This window comes from Chinchilla lanigera, unplaced genomic scaffold (genome assembly GCF_000276665.1).
Source record: "Chinchilla lanigera isolate Chin_1 unplaced genomic scaffold, ChiLan1.0 scaffold00046, whole genome shotgun sequence".
Taxonomy (NCBI): domain Eukaryota; kingdom Metazoa; phylum Chordata; class Mammalia; order Rodentia; family Chinchillidae; genus Chinchilla; species Chinchilla lanigera.
Window position 1 is genome coordinate 14,552,566 of NW_004955447.1, and position 12,083 is coordinate 14,564,648.

A 12,083-nucleotide genomic window follows, 5' to 3' on the forward strand; every position below is an offset into this window, starting at 1 on the left:
GGAAGCAGGCGGCATCGCCCTCCGGCCGGGCCCGCCGCGGCGCCGGGCCCAACGCTTACTCTTGCTGACGGTCTTCAGAGCGCGCGTGAAGTCGCCGTTCTGTCCGTAACGGTTCACTTCGCTCCACAGCGCGGGCACCGAAACCCCCCCGCTGCCGCCGCTCGCCATCTTGGAGAAGAGGGGGCGGCGCCGGGCGACCTCTGCCCCGGAAGAGGATCCCGCGCCCGCACAGCGGAGGAGGAAGCTGTCGGTTGCTAGGCGTCGCGGAGTGAGTCTTCGGACCCCAGCGTGCGAGGCTAGAGGTTGCTTGAGGCCTGGGGTGCGCCCTGCGCAGAGGTGTGTGGAGGAGAGAGGCGTCGGGCTGCGAGGGGTGGGGTGGTGTTTCACCGAAGTGCCGGCCCACAGCGGCGTGTCTTCCCGGGCGGCCGCTGTGGCCGAGGTGCGAATGCGCGCTGTGAGTGAAGGCGGGAAAGCCGTAAAGGAAGCAGGGGCGAGGCGCTAGAAGCGGGCGGAGTCCCGGCCTTGCGGTGGTGACCGAGATTGAATCCCAGAACGAGGAACTGGCATTTGAGAAGGAGTTCAAAAGCCATTCGGGGAACGATGGCTTGGTTCTGGGGAAAGTGGAGGACATTCCGGCACAAGGTGAGCTTGACGGAAGGCTCCGGAGAAGAGGAAACAATCCCCCAGGCAGAGCACATTGGAAACCTCCTGGGTGCCCCTTTGGCGTGAAGGACGGGAGGGGAATGAGGTGGTTCTCTGACTAGTTGACGGTAAACAAGTTACTCAACTTCTTGGAGCCTGTTTTAACCCCCTGTAAAGTAGGGATAAAATAGATGATACGCCTGTAATCTCAGCACTCCAGGAGGCCGAAGCAGGAGGATCACAAATTAGAGCCCACCCTGGTCAGTTTAGACTCAAAAAGCGGGGAGAGGCGGGAGATAAGGTGAACTCGGCAAAGGCCCAGCGTTCATCTCCCAGTATCACCAATAGTAGTTTCAGTAATAAAAGATAATTCACGCATCTGACAGTCACAACACATACCCATACTGGATTTACGGCTTGTGTAAGACTTAAGTATGAGCATGTGTTCAGATGCAAGGGAATGGATGGATATGCATTGGGTACACTTGCTGTGAGTGACAGGACATTTTTATTGTTCTACTCTGTAGACATGGCTCTTGTCGTGATCATTACAACTCCTGTCACTTCCTCTGTCCCTTAACATTTTACTTAACTCCTTTTCATCCTTGTACTTAGGGTTAGGATTTGCTTCTTAGAAGAAACTTTGTACACGGGCCAGCATTCTGGTTACATTGTTATACGGTGCTCTACTTCTGTTTTGGTGCGATGGCAGGTGTCCATGCTAAGGCCTCTTGCATGCTAGGTAAGCTGTCCAACAGTGAGCTGCACCCCCAGTCCAACGCTACTTCTGAGCACCGATAAGGTCTTGCTCACTTTGAATGGCTTATAGTTCTTTGAGGCCAAGACACCACATTGATTCTACTGACTACAGTATCAACTAGAATCTAGCACATCACTTATCTTTCTTTTTCTGTTTTCTTGACACAGGGTCTTGCTATGTAGTTCAGGCTGGTCTCGAACTGCTGCTCCCTGTGCAGCACTGGCTGGCCTTGAACTTGCAGCAGTCCTCCTGCCTCAGCCTACTGAGTGCTGGGATTAGTCATGAGTCACCATACCTGTGGTCACCTTTGAGTACCTAACGTACTCAGCTTTTAAGTTGAGTGACCTTTGCTTCATAATACTTGCTTAATTTGTGAATTGCAGGCAGAAACTGTCCAGCTCCTATGTCATATGGTCCCTGCCACATTTCACATCTGGTCAGTGTAGTACAAAGTTAGCGCTGAAGTGGAGTGAGCGCTAGGAACTGGAGGGCATAATCTTTGGATATCAGCAAAAATCATGAGGAAGGCTTTGGATTTTCACTGACTGTACATGTTACAAATTTCAAGCTGATCATGCCTAAGCACTCATGCCTTCAGAGATGAGTGTTTCCGATAACATTTGATATACTCCAGTTTTGTTTTTTTTTTTTTTTTTTTTGGTACTGGGAATCAAACTCAGGACCAGGCAGGCTCTTGTGCCCTTGAGCTACATCCCTGGCCCTCAAATTTTTGTTGTTTAAATTTTTCCAAGATTTTGTAGATGCCAGTAAAATTCTTTCAAAGTTGTTTTTAACTGCCCGCTCCCCAAGAGCTAATGCTTTAGTAGTATGTTTTTACCCTTTCAGAACATAGACTTTTACCAAGGGATCTGGCATGTGGTGAGGCTGGGGGGGCTCATTTCTGTGGTTCATACATGGTGCTTTCTGTGTTCTCACATGGTAGGAAAAAAGACTGATCTTTTAAAGCATATACCTGATGCCACTCTTTTATCCTCATGATAAACTCCGAACTGCAAGGTGCAGCATGTCATGTCCTTGGTGATCTGGACTGTGCTTGCCACTTCTCCACCCATATCAGTCTCATTACTGTACTCGCAGGATTGGTTTTTCTGTTGCTGTGACAAGATAATCAACTTACAGGGAGGAAAGGTTTACTCTGGCTGATGGCTTAATGGTTTCAGAGACTTCAGTCCATGGTAGTCTGGCTCTGTTGCTTGCGGGCCTGTGGCATTGCAGTGTGTCCTGGCAGAGAGCATGTGGTAGAGCTGTTCACCTCAGAACTCTATGAAGCAAAAAAAGGGACCAAGGTCCTGACCTTTAAGGATGACTTCACTTCCTTTCACTGTACATCCAACCCACCTCTCAGAGGTTCTACCACCTCCCAGTAGTGCCAAAGGCCTGCAGCCAAACCTTAACGCTCCCTTGTCCTTCTTGCATGCTATGCTCCAACATCAAGCTACATGTATGTAGTTCTTTCCATGACCCTGTACCGCTGGGAATTGCACTTGTATTTATTCAGCAAATATTTCAGCAGGCTGTAGTGGTTGGTACATGCCTGTAATCCCAACACCCAAACTTAGGGCAACCCTATCTCCAAATAAATGAAAGGAGGACTGGTGAGATAGCTCAGTGGCACAGCGCCTGCCTGGCAAACACAAGGTCCTGAGTTTGATTCCCGGTACCAAAATGAATGAATGAATGAACGAGTGAATGAATGAAAGGGAGGGAGTGTAACTCACTATGAAGGCCCTGGATTCAATCTCTAGTACATGAAAAAAATGACTGTTTTAGTACCTTGTGTAAGACTGTGCTGAGGCACTATAGTAGTTGCTTGGGATACAATTAACAAAGACATCCGGTGTAGTCATGCAGTATTTTCTAGTGGGGAGAAAGGCAGGGTTATGGTTGATACATTGTGTTTAAGAGTAGTCCAGAAGCTTAACTAAGTAACTCAGCAGTTCTACACCCTGGGGTGAAAAGGACAGGCCCTTACTGCTCTGGGATGTTGCTCGTTGTGTCACCTTGAGAAGTTCAGGTTAACTAAGTGACTCGGCAGGGGGCCAGGTCCTTACTTCTTACTCATCCTAAACGTGTGCAAGAGGAGGGAAGGGAGACTGTGTGAGTGCTGTCTGCCCTGGGGGGCAGGATAGTCTGCTTACAATGTAAGGGAGGAAAGGAGGCTTATTCTCCCCCGCCCCCTGGGTGGGTTTGCTGCTTTTGCTGTCTCCTGCCACCTTGAAGTGTTGCCCTGTGCCATGCCACCCTGCCTTGGAGCCAGCCGATTATGGACAGAAACCTCCACAAACTGGGAGCTAAATAAACCTTTCCTTCCTTAACTTTGGGTGTCGGGTATTTTGTCTCAGCAATGAGAAAAAAGTAACCCAGATAGGCAGTAAATATATTCTTGGTGGTAATAAATCCTACAAAGAAAGGAAGGAAATAGAAGAGAAATTGAGTCTTCATTTGCACTGTATTTTTTAAAAGAGATATTACATTCTCCTTTGTGTATTCATAGCACTCTGTCCTTTCCATATTAACTATACAGTATATATAGTGTCCTGAAATTACCTGACTCCGGAAGACTCTGGGGCTCATGGAAGGCAGAAACTAAATCTTGTTTACCTTTGCCTTCCTGCGTCTTATACACAAAGTATACGTTTGATCAAGTGGCGTTCTCCACAGAAAGAATCAAAAGGGACCAAGGTCCTGACCTTTAAGGATGACTTTACTTCCTTTCACTGGTAGATCCAACCCACCTCTCAGAGGTTCTACCACCTCCCAGTAGTGCCAAAGGCCTGCACCTAAACCTTAACACTCCCTTGTCCTTGCATGCTATGCTCCAATATCAAGCTACATGTATGTAGTTCTTTCCATGACCCTGTACTGCTGGGAACTGCACTTGCATTTATTCAACAAATATTTCAGCAGGCTGTAGTGATTGATACATACCCTGTAAAAAGGGTATAGAGATTTATTGAGGGCTTAGTTCAACAACTATAGAGGCTGAGAGTCCTACAATCTGCTTCCTGGAAGCTATAGACCTCGGGAAGCTGATGGTGCAGTTTGAGCCCAAGCTTGAGGGGCAGACAACCAGTGTCTGAGGGCATAAGATGTATTTCCCAGCAGACAGTGAACTGACCCGTCCTTTTTGTTTTATAGTTAGGCCTTCAGTGGACTGGATGATTCCCTCCCACAATGGTGAGGGCAGGCTTTTTTTTATTGAGTATGAGGATAAGGCTAGTGTTTTATTTGAGGCTTCTGTATTCAGACGTAGGAAAGGGAAAATTTCTTTTTTAACAGCATTGGTTTCCTATGCAGTCTAGGGTACCTTGAACTCAATATCCTTGTGCTTCAGCCTTCCAAGTGCTGGGATTACAGGCATGAGTCACTATGCCTGGCTCACAAATGTTTTATCATCTAGTTGGGTATCCTTTAGCCTAGTCAAGTTGATACATAAAGTTAGCATCACTTAAGTACTGAAAACTTATTTTTATATTAATATTTGGACATTCAGGATTTGAGGTATATATAGTATATAATGTTATTATCTTACTTAACTCTAGGTCAGGCAAAAGAAGTATTATTTAGCTCCACTTTATGAAATAGAACTTACATTCAAGAGTGATATGCTTAAGGGAATACTGATTCTAAGAAGGGGAAAAGGTAGCAAAAAATGTACCCCCAGCCCCAGCCAGTATACTTTCGCTTGGTAGTTGCCCAGATAATAGTTCCTGATCCAGATCCAGTTGCTCCTGTCTCTTAAAAACAGCTGCTCACTCTAATGCATAGCTGGTCACTCCAATACATAGTATATAAACCAGTCCCCAATTAATAAGCCCTTCTGCCTCTATACTTCCTGCTTGCTTATCCCATATAAGCAAGACCGCCAGGAATTGGGCCTGATATTCTCAAAAGAATCCTGATCAACGCCCATCAACATAAATAAATCTGCCTCCAAACCCTGGATGTGATTTCAGTTATTTCTGCTTGCTGTTGCAGTAAGAGATGGCAGCTTATTAACAGGTGAGAGGCCAGGAGGAAGGGCCTTGTCAAGATTTCATCTATAACAGAGGTTCATAATATTTTAGGGACACAGAACCCTATGGAGCAAATTATGATTGCCTCCTCTTAAAAATGAACATAGAACTTCTTTATATTCTGTGATTTTACAGGTTCTTAGATGCATTCACTGGCTTAACACTTGATACTAGGTGTCTTCCATAGTGCCCCTTTCTCTTATGTGTTTTACCTTGCTCACAACCATCAATCTCAACTTCCCTACTTTAAAAAAAAAAAAAAAAAAGCCTGGTGCCGTGGCACGTATCTGTAATGACAGCATTAGGGAGGCTAAAGCAGGAGGATTGAGTTTGAAAGTAGCTTGAGCTCTATATGGTTCTATGATAGCCAGCTAATGTAAATATGTTATTTTCTGAGATAGTGACTGTAAATAAAAAACCATGCCCTTAGATTTTGTAAAGACCATAAAACAAATGACGATTATATTGTTCTTATCACCTAAGATATAACAGTCATTTTATCTTTTTAAAACTTAGATACAGCAGGTCAAACTGTGGAGCTTTATAATAGCACCTTATCAGCATTCATAAAACATCTTTGATTACGTTACCTACTTAACAATGATTATATAGTTGGTAGAAAAAATTAATCTTAAAATGTCCTTATAGTAATTTTACTATGTATGAATATTAATATTAAATAAACACACATTCTAATCTGTGTATCCAGAGAAGTATTTCTTCATATATCAATTTTATTTGTTTTCTCTGATCAAAAATCACTTTTTTCTATTTTGCTTATTTTTCTGCAGCTAAACTAGAAATGTATAAGACCCCCCCCCCCCGCATGAAATGACATTCTTAGGAATTACATTCTCTGATTTTCTTGTCAGCCTGCTTCAAGGAAATCCATGTGTTCAATATGCTTGCTCGCAGTTTGGCCCATACCAAGTGGTTGTTTAATCCAAATATCTGAGCAGCAAACTGAGCTGATCCTTCTGGAGAGAGTATGGTGGAACAGCCGAGCCCTATTGGTTTGGAAAGGAAGAAACAGGAAATTGAGCTGTCAGTTAATAAAAAATGAACAGAGGCAAAGGAATACCTCAGTGTTAAGAGCACGTGCCTGGCATTCACGAGGCCCAAGGTTCAATCCTCAGCAATGCAAAACAAACCAACTAAAAATCATAGCAAAGACTTATTTGCTGCAGACTAACACAGTAGCTTCTGTAAAGGAGGTTTGCAGAATGGCTTCTTTAATGCAGGAGTTATAATGTGACTGTAAGAGAAGTCGTATTTATCTGCCGGGAACAGAGATTTTATATATAGAGAGAGAGAGGGGTGGCGGGAGGGAGGGAGAGGGAGCTATCTATATATCTGTCATTCTCGGTGAATCTACTTGTTCGGGGATTTACTTTTTTTCCTTTCTTTTTTTTTGTACCCGGAACTGAACTCATGACCTTGCGCTTGCCAGACAGGTGCTGTGCTGCTGAGCTACATCCCTGGCCCTAAACTTCTTTTCACACATACTGCTCCTTTAAGTCCCTGGTGAGTAGAGTAAAACAAAGGACACGATAAATGGAAGCACTAGTTCTTACATGAGGTATATTAATTGTTTTGGTAATTTTCTAGCTAATCCTTTTTGTCTTTCCATTTGAATTACTCTTAACATTTTAAAACAGTAAACAAAGTCAATTCTAAATAATCTGAAATGTCAAGTAATAAGATCTGAAAGGCAGGAGAAAAGGAAGGTGAGGTTTTCAGGAGCTGTAAGTCTGCTCAGGCAGCTACTGGAGATGGCACTATCACCATTGTGTGGAGTGTTACTGAAGTCAACGGCTACTACCTCCTCTACAGATCCAAGAGCTCTAGTTTTCCAGTATTTTTGACATTTATCATGCCGTTTTTTTTTTGTTTTTTTTTTTGTAGTACTGAGGATTGAATCCAGGGCCTTCACATACAACAACTCTTTTAAAAGGTTTTTATTTTGAAAAAAAAAAAAAAAAAGTTTTTAATTTGAAATAGTCGTTAAGTTGTTAAATTGCACCAGCAGTACTTAAACTTGAAATCCTCCTGATTCAGCCTCTCAGAGAACAGGCAAGTGCCACCTCACTTGCTTGGCTATGGCTCTGACTGTAATTACAACAATTTAGACCAAAATAAATGGGCTGGAGATAAGAGCTCAGTGGTACAGCACTTGCCTAACATGCATAAGGTGCTGGGTTTTATCCTTGCAAAACAGAACAAAAGACTAACGTATAAATCACATTAATCCCAATTTGTATTAATCAGTTCTGCCACTATGTGGAGGTGGCCAAGTTGCTTAACGTTAATGTTCATGTGCTTGTCTATAAAGAGGGAAGGACAATTACTGCTCCCTTATATGAGTTACTGACCACATGCTTGGGGCACTGTTTGGCATTAAGTACTAAATGAGTGCCAGCCATCACTACTTGCATACTAGACAGACCGCTCTGCTCTCATACCTGAAGTACACGGGACTACTGCCCAGGACTCCTTTTCTGATTTAATTAGTTTTTAAAAAAAGGTTATCTAGTGAGCAGCTGTCAGAGAAAAACCATTTTTCAAAACATTACCTCCAATTTGAGTGACAATGAATAAATCTAGATTTTCTCTCTCCTTGAACACTACTAGAAAAAACCTGCCAAAATTTTGCTTATCACATTTCTCTGTTTCTAAGTTCAATGAATAATATCTATACAGTTCCTCTGCTGTAAATTTGGTTAACAGCTTTATTTATAGTTACAGATTTTTTTCTTTTTTTGGTGCCATGAATCGAACTGGGTCTTACGCTTGCCAGGCAGGTGCTGCACAGCTGACCTACATCCCCAGCCCTAGCTACAAATATTTTTAAATTTACTAATTTGTAACAGAATGTCTAGTTAAGGATCTAATTAAAGATGGTTTAAGCACAAGATGTATCTGTAAAGAGAATAAAGAAAATAGGCAGAAACATACAAGGACAAGGTAACAGAGTAGCATTTTGACAGCCTTGCAGCAAAAGAAGCAGTACTTAGTTTAGAGGGTTGTGGGAGTGAAAAGGGGACTACAAAGGAAAGGACTGACTGACGGATGTCTAGGAACCAAGTTCCCCACTCTGCTTGATCAACAGTGCCTTGTAAATAGCATAGCAGTTTTCAGTTGATCTGAAGATGAAGATGACTTCAGACTTCTCTGGACTGGAACACACCAGGGACAGCTGAGACAAGGAATGCTGCCATGAAAATAGCTTACATTTACACACCTATTCTGAGACCCTTGGTCCCTCCCACTAAGCTCCCAGAGTTCTGGCAGACAGGTTTATTCAGCTAGCAGGAGCCTGAGACAAAAGCGCTCTCAGGTGATTTGGGACAATACTTGAGAAAAGACCTTGACACTGATGTGAGGGGTTATTCAAAGAACTCCTCGAGATCACGTCACAGCAAAGCAGTTTCCAGTGAGCTTTTTACAGTACCCCACTCAAACTGAATTACCTGAGAGTTACAGAAAGGACTAGTAAGACTACATAAGCTTAGAAAAGATGTTAGTGCAAAGATTAAACAAGGATGCTATAGGAAAAAAAAAAACCCAGAGAACAAAAAAGAGCTCTTGAAAATGTAAATATACTGTATTCAAATGCAAATCTCAACAGAAGGGCTGGAATGTAAAAACTGAGAAAATATCACAGAAAGCATTGCAGCAAAAGGAAAATAGGGTAGAACTGAAAGAGTCAAATCTGAATAACCCAAATATGAGTCAGAATAAGGAGGTGTAAGAAAATTAAGTAATTCAATTAAAATTCTCCATAATTAAAGAACTGAAGTATTACATTAAAAGAGCCAAAAAAATTCACAGTGAAAACAGACTGACCAAGGTACACCTAAGAAATTAAAAAACAATGCGGATATCAAAACATCCTTAAAGTTACGCAAGGAAACAAAATTCATAAAAGACCTAGAATCAGAATGGCACACAGGCAATGAAGTTGCTCTCAAAATTCTAAGGGAAAATAATTTTCAACCTATGATTGTATTCCTGGCAGGAGCTGTGCCGCTGAGCCATCTTCCCGGCTATAACTGTATTCCTAAACTAGCAACTCAGTGTGGAGCTCCAATAAAAACATTTCAGATATATAAAAGCTCAAGGTTTACCTTCTGTACTCTTTCCCCATGAAATTAACAAAGAATATGCTCCAGTAAAGTAAGGGAACCACAAAAGGGGAATACATAGGATCGAGGAAACTGGAGACCTAAGACTAACGAAAGGCAAAATGAATCCCCAAAATGACAGTAAAGGCAGATGCTAAAACCACAGCAGTGCAGAAGTCCTAGAGAGAAGCCTGCTTGTTCTGGAACATTACAGCCCTGTTAGAGGGCTCATGTACTTAACGTATTTGACACATGTCAGAACATTTACACAACTGAAACAGTCTGAAGTTCTAGAAATAAGGACATTATTTCCTAATGAAATAATACTGACTTTCAGAACTTGGAGAACGTCGTATCATGTTACATCTTAGGTTATGATGAACATACTATTACAAAACCCAGCTCCATCAGGCCAAAAATGACTTCCTTTTAGCTTACTTTTGTGCTCAATTTTTAAAATTAAATTTTTTTAGAACAATCAGTTTTGCTTTAAAAAGCTCAATACCATGAATGATGTATTTTTTTCCTTTGATTTTTTTTGAGACAGTGCCTCTCTATATAGTTCAGGCTGGCCTTCAATTCCCAGTGATCCTCCTGCCTCAGCCTCCCAAGTGCTGGGATTACAAGTGTATACCCGCAAATGGGTCAGTGTATTCTCGGAAAAAAAAATCTGAACTTGATCTTTCTACTGCACAAATCTTTAACACCAGTTTATAGAAACTACAGGGGATGCAAGGTCATGTTTACCATCACCTCGGAGTGCAATAAACCAATGTGGAAAGTCCTGCAAGAAAAATGAAGCAGGGCATGGTGGCACACACCTGTAATCCCAGCACTTGGAGGATTGCAGCAAGAGGCTGGCCTGGGCTACATAGTGAGTTCAAAGCTAGCCTGAGCTGCATAGTGAGGCCCTGCCTCAAAAAAAAAAGAGAAAGAGAAAAAAAGAAAGAAAGGGAGGGAGAGAGGGAGAGGGGAAGTGAGGGGGAGAGAGAGAGAGAGAAAGAAAAAAGACAATTTTTAGATTAAATGAGACCCAAGAGATAAATGAATGTAAAGACTGTTGAAGCTCAATTTAAACATATCAACTATAGAAAAAAAAAAAGGTGAGACAATTGAAAGCACTTGAACATCAACTAGAAATAAGGTAGTTTTACATATTATTGCTAATTTTGGGGGGTGGTGAATATAGTATCATGATTGATTTAAGGACAAACAAAACAAATCAGAGTCCTTATCACTTAAGAGATGAATACCTCAGCATGTAAGTATAAAATACCACATCTAAAGTCTGCTTTAAAATAAAACAAAATGGTAATGGGAAATGAGGTTTCATTGTTATTCTCTGTACTGCTGTGCATGTTTGAAATGTCTGTAATTAGCAGTTTAAAAAATGTCAGGGTATCTTACCGCTGGGTAGTCGCAAAGAAGACCACACGTCCTGAGCTCCCCAGTCTGACGTGAGGGGAGGACAGCTGATAACTGGATATGCAGTGTTTCCGGCCATCACTGGGCCTAAACCATTGCTTCTGCCCGCCACTGCCACGAAAACAGTCGGAACGCCATCCCCTAGGGCAATGCCAAGATTATCATCAGGTTAGACAATATGAAGTGTTACGGTTTGTGTCTAAACGTACCCTCAAAGCCTCACGTGTCAGGATTTTTTCAGAGGTGGCTGAATCTAGTGTGAGATTGATTTGTAGTGCAATACTGAGATGAAAGGAGAGTGACTGCTGGATCAATCCACTGACTGGATTGGTACCGCCCGAAAAGGGACAGAAAGAGACTCATCCCTGGCTCGCTCTTGTTGCCTTTGCCCTCTTCCATGGCCATGAACTGTTGCCCCTCTGCCATGTGCCACCCTGTCTTACAGCCAGCCAATTATGTATTGAAACCTTTGCAAACTGTGAGCTAAATAAACTTTTCCTCCTTTAACTCCAGATGTTGGGTATTTTGTCTCAGCAATGAGAAAAGTAACTAAAACAAAGGGTTACAAGATATGCTTTAAAAAGCCCTCTGTCTTAAATCCTTGAGTAGTCTTCTGTGGAAAATGCATTAAAAATACACTATCATACATTATTTTCAAAATATAAGCTTCACTAAAGTGAAGAATAAAACCAACTAAACAAGTATCTTTCCCGCTGAGTGGTCTTTGAAATAGGGTGCAAGAAGACTCATTTAATAACGACTAGAGGTTTAGAGGCCCTACTTGAAACAAGATTTGAAGGCAAGTTTAATAGTATACAGGGAATTTGGGGAGTAGTTTACCACGCTTGAGGCTCTGGGTTCAATCACCAACACCAACAACAACAAAAAAAACACACACACACACTTTTAGACCCCTTCATATTGTTAATATCTGTAAAGCATTTCATTCTTTGGTAAATTTATAAATTATCCCTTTGTTTCCTAAAGCAAAGATTTATAACTTAGAATCTAAAATTTCACATACTTACATTTGTTAAGAGACATTCAAGCCTTCATTAGCTTATTAAAAGGGCTGAGACCCAACCCTAAACTACT

General features: G+C 42.1%; 3 protein-coding genes across 3 annotated transcripts in view; 1 reads left to right on the top strand and 2 right to left on the bottom strand.

The window, feature by feature from the left end:
- The window catches only part of Srp72 (signal recognition particle 72kDa), a 32,781-nt gene extending 32,588 nt beyond the window's left edge, over window positions 1-193 (bottom strand). Inside the window, exon 1 of the mRNA XM_005392872.2 lies at window positions 60-193. Within this exon, the coding sequence (XP_005392929.1) occupies window positions 60-168 (109 nt within the window). The 5' untranslated portion in view covers window positions 169-193. The remainder of the gene's footprint in view (window positions 1-59) is intronic.
- An 87-nt stretch (window positions 194-280) lies between these two features.
- The window catches only part of Ppat (phosphoribosyl pyrophosphate amidotransferase), a 54,571-nt gene continuing 42,768 nt past the window's right edge, over window positions 281-12,083 (top strand). Inside the window, exon 1 of the mRNA XM_013518499.1 lies at window positions 281-336. The gene's annotated coding sequence lies outside the window, so the exon portion shown is untranslated. The remainder of the gene's footprint in view (window positions 337-12,083) is intronic.
- Window positions 5,903-12,083, bottom strand: part of Paics (phosphoribosylaminoimidazole carboxylase, phosphoribosylaminoimidazole succinocarboxamide synthetase) — a gene marked incomplete at its 5' end in the record, with an annotated part of 12,614 nt that continues 6,433 nt past the window's right edge. The window contains 2 exon segments of the mRNA XM_013518500.1: window positions 5,903-6,446; window positions 10,971-11,129. Coding sequence (XP_013373954.1) covers window positions 6,280-6,446; window positions 10,971-11,129 — 326 coding nt within the window.